Source organism: Anastrepha obliqua, chromosome 2 (genome assembly GCF_027943255.1).
Source record: "Anastrepha obliqua isolate idAnaObli1 chromosome 2, idAnaObli1_1.0, whole genome shotgun sequence".
Taxonomy (NCBI): domain Eukaryota; kingdom Metazoa; phylum Arthropoda; class Insecta; order Diptera; family Tephritidae; genus Anastrepha; species Anastrepha obliqua.
The window spans coordinates 51777867-51789320 of NC_072893.1; the positions used below are offsets into that span (position 1 = coordinate 51777867).

The 11454-nt window shown below is 35.6% G+C and overlaps 1 protein-coding gene across 3 annotated transcripts in view; it reads left to right on the forward strand.

Annotated features, from left to right (window-relative positions):
* Positions 1-5107, forward strand: part of LOC129239595 (partitioning defective 3 homolog B) — an 83531-nt gene extending 78424 nt beyond the window's left edge. The window contains exons 9-11 of one of the 3 annotated variants that reach the window (XM_054875208.1): positions 271-390; positions 557-613; positions 3426-5107. In XM_054875208.1, coding sequence (XP_054731183.1) covers positions 271-390; positions 557-613; positions 3426-4017 — 769 coding nt within the window. In that variant the 3' untranslated portion in view covers positions 4018-5107. The remainder of the gene's footprint in view (positions 1-270; positions 391-556; positions 614-3425) is intronic. The other 2 variants (XM_054875209.1, XM_054875211.1) reach the window with 2 other exon arrangements.
* Positions 5108-11454: the final 6347 nt, after the last annotated feature.

The window sequence follows — 11454 nt, forward strand, 5'->3', positions numbered from 1 at the left end:
TTTAAACAAATACTCGTTTACATTTTCACTATCTTTAATGGCTCTTACATATTCTCTTTCTCTTCCCATCACCAATCACCACCACCACACCACCATATCACTTCTATTCTTCCGTTTATTTTTTCCATTTATAAAAATAAACCTAAAAACTAAAATTGAAACAAATGCGCAATGCGTATTGAAAAAACCAAAAAAATCATCACTTTGCAAAATCAAAAAAAAAAAAAAAAATCAAAATACAATGCACTGTGTATGCACGAAAAACATCAGCGAAAGCGAAAACAACGCAGCTAATCATAATCAGAATAGTTCAGATGTTTTATCGGAATCGACATTAGAATGCATGCGGCAACAAGTTCTCAGGCAGCGCATTAAAGTCGAAGCGGAAAGGTAACTACTAACTACAACACACACACATACACTCATGCGTATACATGCATATGCAAATATGTTGTTGTATATGTGTGGTAGATGAAGCACTTCTTACAACACGCCACTTACTGCTCAATTAACTTACTACGTCTTTTTTCGGTTATCGCTTGGGTTCCTATTGCAGCTTTTCCCCTAGATATGTGCGTTTGAAATCGGAAGATTGGATTTGCTTTGAACTAAAGTAATTGCATTTTTTTCATTATCAGCTTAGTGTTAGCAACCTTAGATCTTATTTGTACTGTAGTTATAATTTATGCATTTATATGTAAATTTAGTTTAATGCCTGCCACACTTTTTTTGTACTTACTAATTTGAATATTTAAACATTGAATGCGTTATTTTAATTCTATAAGAAAAATTTATAAATAATTATATATTAATTATTGTACGATATTACGATTTTGTTGTAAGTAATACAAAAAATACTTATTTTTTGAAGAAAGGAAAATTCATATAATTTAAGGGGTTTTGTACCTTGTGAGCCCGAAAAAATGGACGATTGTCAAAATTTTTTTTAAATATGTTTTAGAACTTTTATTCAAATGAGGCATATATCAAACTGAAGGGTAATTCTCGAAGAATACATTTTGGTGTTTTTGTTTTAAAAAATGTTATTATTTATTGTTGATATCGCCCCTCCCCCGTAACGCCGTTTTTTAGAAGAAGCTTGCGGTAATCACGATAGCGCATGAGCAGCTCAACTGAAATCATAAAAATTAAATGATTATTGTAGAAACATGTTTTAGTGAATCTGAACGGTTTATTTACCCAAAAAAAATTTTTCTCGATATGAAAACCGCTTTGCACAAAAAAAAAACGATTTTTGAGGCGTTGAAAAATTAAAAAAAAAAATTAATTCCAACGAACTATGCAAATATTTATAAAAGTGAAAGTTTATGCAAATCGGTCAAATAGTTTTTAATAAATAATGATCACCGCGACGGTAATTTTGAAAAAGCACGACTTCGAGATAATCGCGTTTAAAGTTTTGCGTGCACATCTCGTTCCAAGAAAGGTCGCTCGCCTCCACGGTCTGTAAATTTCGTTCTAGTACGCCGATCTTTATGATTTTTTGAATTTATATTTTTAAGATGTTGCACTTTTCGAATATGCCATACAAAATTTTTCGATTTTGTAGTCCAACACAAGGTATATAACTCCTTAATTATAAACTTTACTACCTGCAATCTTAGCACCTCTTTAAATATATGTACGAGTATATACTTAGTCTTGCCATAAGTTCTGTGACAAATTTTACAACGTATATGGCGAAGACAGTTCGCCCTCCTTCTCAGCGCACACAACCGCAATTGCCACTAAAGTCCAAAATCGCAACAAGGTCCTCAAGTCGCTTGCCGGCAGCACTTGGGGCAAAGACAAAGAATTGTTGCTATCGACATTTAAGACAATTGGTCGGCCGGTTCTAAACTATGCTGCGCCTGTCTGGTCGCCTGGTACTAGTGACACGCAGTGGATAAAGCTACAGAAATGCCAAAATACTGCCATTCGGACAGCGACCGGCTGATTCCTGATGTCACCTTTTCAACACCTTCACAATGAGGCACAAATGCTCCCTGTAATGGAGCACAATAAACTGCTCAGCAAGCAGTTCCTGCTGGGGTGCTACCGTAGGTTTGACCCTTACAGACACTTGCTTGAGCCAGAGCTGCCTCCTAGGCACATCAGAAGACACCTTTTAAACTATGCCGACGAGATCCAGGACAAAACTGACAGAAATCTACTGGACCAGATAGTATTTAGACAGTTAATAAACGACATTCTCCGGGAGACCGTCACTACTTTCTTAAGCTCCCGTCCTGTGAATGCAGTAATCGGAGACCAACCACCACCTATTGCAGATGAAGAGCTACAGCTTACCCGTGCGACTCGCGTAACTTTAGCACAATTACGTTCTGGATACTGTAGCAGGTTAAACTCCTACCTATCCGGAATTGACCCCGACATACCAAACATATGTCCGGTATGTGAAGGCACCCCGCACGACACTAACCACCTTTTCACACGCCCTCTAAAAGCTACTCATCTCAAATCCCTCTCCCTCTGGACCCAACCCGTTGAAACAGCATGTTTCCTGGGCCTACCTTTAGATGAGCTATCCTACACTGACGGGGCTTCTGTTACTGTTAAAACAACAACAACAAGTTTTCGATTAGTTCGCCATATCGTCTACTATTTCGTTCGCTTCAATGCCCGTATGACCTGGAACCCAATAGAAATGTAGCTTACAACTCGCTGCCAACCTTTCTACTGCCTCCCTGCTCTGAAGAATGATCTTGGACGTTGCGCTAAAGGATATAATTGCTTTAATGACTGCCTGACTATCTATGACTTAAAGTTAACCTTGGAGTTGGTCCCAGTAGTATCACAAGCTATACATTTTACTTATATATGAGGGACCTTGTAGGTGTTTTATGGTTATAAACAGACATTTGCCCTTCAGAGGTGACGAAATTTTTAGGTCCATCATTTTTAGTGCAATAAAAAATTTTAGAAAAAATTGCTAAAAAATATCTTACAAGTAAAATAGGACAAAGAACTAAGTCATATGTCATCTTAATAATATTCCTAATATTTTATGATTTTATTTTCTAATTAATTTGTAAGTAACTCTATTTATATAATTCCTTTTTTAGTTAATTCGCTTGGTTGGTTATTTGCATTCTAATGTTCGCAGAATCAACAAATGAAATTTTTTTCCACCACATATTTTCATTAAACATTTTGCATGCCTTTTTTTCTTCTCTCACTTTTACTATTGCTTTGCGTTACTGCCATTTCCATAGGTGTTTCCCTACCTTTGGTGTATTCAAATTTCTGTTTTTTTTATCCGAAACATCAGCATTACTCATATCATTTCTCCTTTTTGTATTCATTCTCTCTTACATATTTTCTCACCACACCAAACATCGCCCTGCTTCGCCATGCCCAACGCTTTGCTGTATATTTGGTGGATGTGTGTATGAATTGTGCAGTCGCCGTCATCAACATTATCATTCGCAACGCAGTGCACGCTCACAGGACATCAATCTGCAGCATCATCACGCTGCCATGTTAAGCAACAACGGCGGCGTCGGCGGTGTTGATAAAAGTGGCATATTGCGACCCACTTCCACCTACTATGAATACGAGACGGTGCAGCATAATGTCAGTCCGGCAGCGGTGGCCGCGCAACATCATCAATTGCGCAACGGCAGCCTCAAACAGAATGGCCATCACTCGCCGATTACAGTCAATGGCGTGCAGCAGCAGCAACAGCATCAGCAACAGCAACACAATAACAATCATCATCACCACCAACAGCAACAACAAGCACAAGCACAAAAATCAGGGCCATCGCAAGCGCAACCGCACTGGAAGTCAGCCACTATGAATGGTTTTTCGCCCGCCTCACTGAATAGCAGTGCGCGTAGTCGCGGACCATTCGTTACTCATGTGACCATACGCGATCAGAGTTCGGCGACAATTGCAGCGCAACCCACCTACCAAACGGTGCAAAAACAACAGCCACAATTCGCTAGCGCTGTCGTTGGAGGTGGCGCGCAGCCGCATCCATCGAAAGTGTGACTATAGGTGCCGGAGCTGCGCCCAAGGCGTGGCGAAGTGCAATCAAGCCGTGTGGTGGTGGGATACGCAGAGCCGCCAGAGTACGCGGAACGAGCGAGCGATACAAGCGATGGGGGTGGCAATGATGGCGACAATGATTATGATGATATTGACTCGGATGTGGTGGAGATTTTCTATTTGGCCACGGAGTGTTGAAGTGCGCGCTGCAATTGTTTTTCTAAGTCAACAGCAAGAAGAAAAATGCCTAGCCAAGCTATATACCATAACTGAGCAACAAAAACAGAAGCGGAAACAGAAACAATATGCGAATACATTTTGCAAAGTATGTGGCGGCACGTAGGCATTGGAACAAAATCCTTAAATCATGAGACTGTAACAAAACGAAAAAAAAATGTTAAGTGTGCAGCTGGCATTCAATTACAAAAACATAAATTTGTAATTTATAGATGTATGTGTGTACTACTTGTTGTTGTAGATAAGATTTGTACTATGTAAAGCTAACAAAATGAAAATAATGAAAGTGAAAAAGGTAGCGGTAGGAGCGGCTATTTTGCTTGGAAGCGTATTTTGTTGAAAATTTTGCGAAATTTTTTATAATTTAGCGATTTAAACAGTATTGCTTAATTTTATAATAATTATGTTTTTTTTTTTGTTTTTGTCGAGCGCGTCAGCGTGATTAATTTAACTAAAAAAAAAATCGAATATATTTTAAATTTATTACCGCAAATAACGAAACGAAAAAAAATAGAAACAGGTGGGCAAATAAATTGCTAAAATAAAATAGGAAAAATTAACTAGCGATATACATACAGACAGACGCATATATATATGTATGTATTCGAAAAGCATTCCATTTTGCTTTAAAATTTATGTTGAAAAATATGCTTTAATTTATCATTTTTTTTTCTAACCTTTGTAAGCGTGGTAGGCTAAGAAATAATGCTTTAAACCGAAATATTTTGAAATATTACGTAGTAGCGTATAATAAATTGCTTATATTTGAAACAAGACAAACGTATGAAATTTAAAAAAGTTTATATGAAAAAAGTCTTAATAATTTATAAAATAATTAGTGCTTATTTCTGACTTACTTAAACTTTTTTGTGTTATATTTTCTTATTTTAGCTTTTATGTGGATTTATAAGCCATGCGTATACAAAATATGCAAAATATTATGAAGCGAAAACAATTTTTTTTTTTCATATTTGTAATTTTTTGAAAATATATATGTAATATTATATAATATTTACTTACAAAAGTAAATGCATTAGAAATATAGACGCAGCAGACAAAAATTGTACAATAGAAAGTACTGTGAAAATGACTTTATACAACAGAAAAAGTAAATAAATTTAAAAAATAAAAATAAAAATTTGAATGAATGAGTTCAGTTGCGGCGCTTCCGAAAACTATGTAATTTTTGGTGAGAATCAGAAATTCAGCAGGTCATGCAAAATCATGCAACTGTTGCTCTCGCTTACGAGCTGTCATGCATACCATGTCAAGCAGCAGTGAGCAGCAAATTCATTCAACTGTTGGAACAACAACAAGTTGAGTAAAATTGTATAGGAATGCTGCTGAAATGACAATCCTTTGCCGGATGGAAATCCCGCGCTCGCTCAGACCAAGAAGCGCCGAGTGTCGTAAGAACGCCGATTGACGTCATCGACGAGGCTTGCCCGTTTTTTATTTCAAATAAAAATACTACATACTTCAACCTAAGAAATTATTTAAACTTCATAAAGAAGTTTTCCATTTTTCTTAACTGAAATTGTCAGTGTTTTAAAAATTTGTTTTATAAATAGAATCATGCCAAATATGTGCAAGAACTAAACAGGAAAATTATTTACAACAAAATTTAATGGGTGACTATAGTGAATTGTTATTAATTTCTAAACAATTTTTTATAGTTTTTTGGGTCAAAATATTAAAAACGGAAAATATTTGTGAAATTGTTGAAAAAAAAAAAAAATCTTTAAAAAATGTGCCAGTTGTTTGTGCAAAAAATAATTGGAAAAATTTTAAGCTCAAATTTCATAAATCTGCATTATTGGACAAATAAAATTTTTTTTGTTTCAAAATTTTCATTCTCAAAAGAATTCTGGAGAATATTTTATGAAATTGTTGTAAAAACAAAAAAAAAAACAAATCTTTAAAAAATGTGCCAGTTGTTTGTGCAAACAATAAACGTTTTAAGCTCAAATTTCATAAATCGGCATTATTGGACAAATCAAATTTTTTTTCTTCTCCATTTAAATCAGAAAAAAAGAGAGAAGCTTAGCGTCGTTTCCATGACATGCGGGGCTACTTTACTGTGACTGTCACTACAGCAGCATTTCCTAAAATAAAATTGGGAACAACTAATTTGTATGAATGTTTGGTTTCAAAACAAAAAAAAAAAGAAACGAAAAAATTGCGTTGAAACTCGTGTGCGACTTTGATCAAAAAAAAAAAACTATCTCCTGTGACTCACACTGATTAAGCTGAAGTAACTTGCGTGTCATTCATAAAAATCGTGTCATTTCTAAGCTATTCTTTGCTAATAATCTAATCATTTCTGTAATCTGATCACTTCTAATCCTTCGTAACATTTCTTTTGTGCACTGCGAATACTTCAAATGCCTTCAAATTAAATTTTTTTCTTCTACAAAAGCAAACACTTTAGTTTTGATCAAATATGTGGCTTTTAGGGGCAGATTCTTCTGTGAACAACCTTGCCCATATTTTTGCGCCATTCTCTTTCGCCGCATTTTTTCCTTTCGCAATGCAAGCAGTGACAGCTCATGGTTGAGCGACCAAACGCAGGCTTTTTAGGTTTTTTTTTTCAGTTTTCTTTTCCAGTTTTTTTGTGTTTTTTTTTTTCTTGTTACTCTTCTGAACTCTGTGTATTCTTTGTTTATACTCGCGATTTTTTTTTTTAATTTTTATTTAACTTAAAAATAATTTTTAATGAATGGTATTTAAAAAAAAAAAAATTAAGTTAATTATATGCAAGTATATAGTTTTTTTTTTGTTTTGAGGAAATTTATTTTTTAATGAAATAACATTTATTTTTTAATGAAAAAATATATTTTCTTTTAATTAAAATAATTTTGTAAAATTATTATTGCTAAAACTACTATTGTACTTAAAGATGTAAAGAGAAAACGAATGCAAATCGTGGCTAACAACTTACTAATCAGCGTTGATATTTATTATCATCGCAACTAACTAAAAGCATTGGTATTTCTCAAATTGCCATTTTGTAATGCAATATACGTATAAACATTTTTCTTGTTTTTCATATAAATATTTTTTTTTTTATATAAATTTTTTTTGTTTTACATATAAAATTTTTTTTAACATATATAATAAATATTTTTTTTAACATACATTTTTTTTTTAACAATCCAATTTTTTTTTTAACAATCCAATTTTTTTTTTAACATAAATATTTTTTTTACATATACATTTTTTTTGCTTTTTTTACCTATAAAAATATGGGAATTTTGTGTGCAGTTGAAAAAATATAGCGCGCTTTGTGAAAACGAGAAGAAAACTATTTAAAAAGTACTAGTAAATCCATTAGAGTTTAGAGATTTTGAAACAATTAAATGTTACCTCTAAAAATAATTTCTAAAAAAAATCAAAACTTTACTTTCTGCACTTTTATGCAGGAGCCATCAGCAGTGTTGATCAACGATATTTTGAATCGCTTATAAATATGTTCAATAGTGCATTAATTCCACACCCCGCGTTCCCAGTCGCTTGAAGCTTTGAAAGTTGGCATCATTATCCTAATATTGCCACACCTAAATCAGCTCCTCAAAGCAAATCTAATCTCGCACTCAATCAGCTCACTCTCATTGCGCTCACTGCTCATTTGCCTTCACATAAGTTTGCTTATGTGTGTCATGAAATACATAAAATTTGTAGGTATACAACACATATGTATGTACATACACATATTGATGTACTCGTATGTATGAGTGTAAACATTTTGTAAATAATAAATTTAATATAATTTTTCGTTTGTTTTTAATTTTCATAAATAAGACATTGCACATAAATGATTTTGTGCCCACATACATGCCTATATAAATATGTATGTTTGCGCATAATTTCACACCCATGTTACATGGTGTACTATATACATACATAAGTAATCATATAAATCGTTCCATTTCACATTTTTGTTATTCTGGACTGCAAAGTGCGAGCAAATATTCCCTTGTGCTGCATTATTTGTCATTCTTGTTTTGTTTTTTGTTTTATTTCATATTCTCATCACTTTCCATTGTATTTATAAGTTTATTTAGTTATTTGTTTAATTTGTTCATAGTTCATAGTTTTAATTAATTAATATTTTCTTAAAAAAAAACTACATCTATGCGTACTTAACCAATAAAATAGTGATTAATATAATATTTCATAAATTATAATACTTAACGTACATTTAAGTTAATTGTAATTTGAATTTAGACCAACATTAAATGTAAGTTAATACTAAGAAATTGAAATGAAACATTAAAGATTATGTTATTTTTAATAATAAAGAAAAAATATAAAAACAAACACTAATCTTTTCTAATTCAAACACTAATTCTGCGTGACTAATATGGTTGCATGCGAGTTCATTCAACATAGAACATACCCTGTAGGAAAGTCATGAACTCTTGCGATATGGTTACTGGTTCAATATTAGCGCTCATTATTCGCGAAAATCTTATGAATAAAAGATAATGCAGTTTGAAGTAGAATTTCGATGATTTGAAGCCGTGAGCTACCGAATGGTAGTCACGCATTAAGCCATTCGGCTATGACCGCCACTTTATAGCTCCTACTTAAATTATATCCAGAAAATTCTGTATTCCTCGTTCATCGATTAGCTCTTCTGTTCAAATCAAGACACTCAGTGGGCGTGTATGCTTAGGCTCTTTTCTCAAGCACTCTTCTGCTTAATTTCTTTACACTGGAAGTATGATGCAGAAATTTGTATGTATATAAATTATTAAATGTAATCACTTTTCGCAAAATATTGAAAATAAACCATTCAAACATTCAAAAAAATATTTTGCTTTCCTGCAGCCGGAGCCTATGTTTGATCGCTAAAATAAAAGCACATGATTGGGAAAATTCCGCGTCATTCCAGCACGTATGGAATCTGAGAATTTCTGGATGCAATTGAATATCGACCGGGTCTGAACGACATTTATATATATATATAAAATTGGCGCGTACACCGTTTTTGGGTATTTGGCCGAGCTCCTCCTCCTATTTGTAATGTGCGTCTTGATGTTGTTCCACAAATGGAGGGATCTACAGTTTCAAGCCGACTCCGAACGGCAGATATTTTTATGAGGAGCTTTTTCATGGTAGAAATACACTCGGAGGTTTGCCATTGCCTGCCGAGGGGCGACCGCTATTAGAAAAATGTTTTTCTTAATTTGGTGTTTCACCGAGATTCGAACCTACGTTCTCTCTGTGAATTCCGAATGGTAGTCACGCACCAACCCGTTCGGCTACGGCGGCCGTCATTTATTATGAGTCAATTAGCAACTCTCATCCCATGAATGCCATAATTGGCTTGTGTAGGATGAACTTTTATCTATTCCAAATCAACCGACACGTACTTAATATATAAGTAGATATGTTTGTCCCATTTGTGAAGGAACCCTGCATAACACTAATCATCTCTTCGCTTGGTTCCTCTTGTCAACTCGTCTAATACTTCTTCTGTCTGGTTCGACACCATCGAACTGACTTGTTTCTTCAGGCTGCTGTGAGATAACATCGACGTTAGGTTTTCGGACTAGCTCGGGACTAGCAAAAGAAAATGCAGAGTGTACCAAATCTCATCTCATCTCATCAACTGATGGACCCGACCTCGCACGTCAGTTGAAATCTCCATCATTACGTAAAGCTCATTATTTATGGTGAAATTTTAAAGAATATGACAGGGATCGCGGGTTCCAAAATTCACCAAAAACATACCAGTTCGAGACTAGTGAATATCCTGCAGGGTAGGAATATATAGAAATGGTGGGTGAAATATTTTTATCTGAATAAAAAGCATTAAGATATAGAGGGTTAAAAAGCAAACAAGAGACAATTTTTGAATGATTTTCGATTGTTTGAAGAAAGGACTGCTTCCCATAATATGATACTTAGCACAATAGTAGATGAAAAAATTCTGCATTTAGGAGAACCTTCAATAATATCTCTACAAAGATCTGGCAACTGCAAAACCGGCGGAGGTAAGAATTTCTTCGGCGTATGGCGTACAGGGTTTGATTGAAAAGTAGGCTCATTACTTACTCCCGCGCGGAGCGTCTGCCAAGCGATCAACCGAATCGGCTGGTGGGGGAAAATGATCGTTGGACCTTCTCCTTCCACTAGAAACCGGTCCCAGTTCGCTGGCAATAGCGGTGCAGTCAACATCGCTCCGCGCGTGAGAGCTGTTTTAAAAGTGTGTTAGGAGTTTGCAGTGGCGAAAATGCAGCGATCGTTGGAACAACGTTACTCACTAAAATTTTGGGTAAAGCTAAACAAAACGAGTACCGAAACCATTGGGCTACTCAAGGGGGCTTACGGGGACCAATCTCTGTCCAGTGCACACGAGCCAGTCGCTACGACCCAAGAAGGCGCGCATGCCGAAAGGTCAAAACCACGCTGATCATCTTTTTCGACTCTCGAGGCATCGTCCACAAGGAGTTTGTACCTCCAGGAAGCACTGTAAACGCGGCATTTTACAAAGAAGTGCTCCTTCGGCTGAAAAACCGCGTCGCCCGAGTTCGGCCCGACCTCGTCATCAATTGGACCCTTCATCATGACAATGCGCCGGCGCACACACACAAAATGGGGGTTCCGGTGCTTCCCCACCCTCCCTACAGCCCAGACTTGTCCCCTCCAGACTTCTTCTTGTTCCCTCGCCTGAAAAGAAAACTGAAGGAGAGACGTTTCGACTCCATCGAGGCGATCCAAAAAACTGTGACAGGGGAACTGAACGCGATTCCGGCGGATGAGTTTAAAAAATGTTTCCTGCAGTGGAAGGACCGCTACCAGCGGTGTATTGACGCTCAAGGGTCCTATTTTGAAGAAAATTAGTTGTATAATCCAAAAGGTTTAATAAAACTGCTTAAAAAAAAACTCATTACTTTTCAATCAAACCCTGTATAATGAGAGAAATGGTGTAGTAGCCGAATGGTTTGGTACGTGCGTTGAAACCTCAGTCATGTACATATGTGCCGTTTGCGTGAAGCAATACGAAAAAACGCCCGGAACTGTGGAAAAAAATCCATGGTTTTTGCGTCATGATAATGCACCTTTGCTTGTGAGAGATTATTTAGCCGAAAACAATACCGTTATCAAGCCTCAGCCCCCGTATTCCCAGATTTGGCCCCTACGATTTTTTTCTGTTCCCAAGATTGCAGAGACCCATAAAAAATTCAAATACTA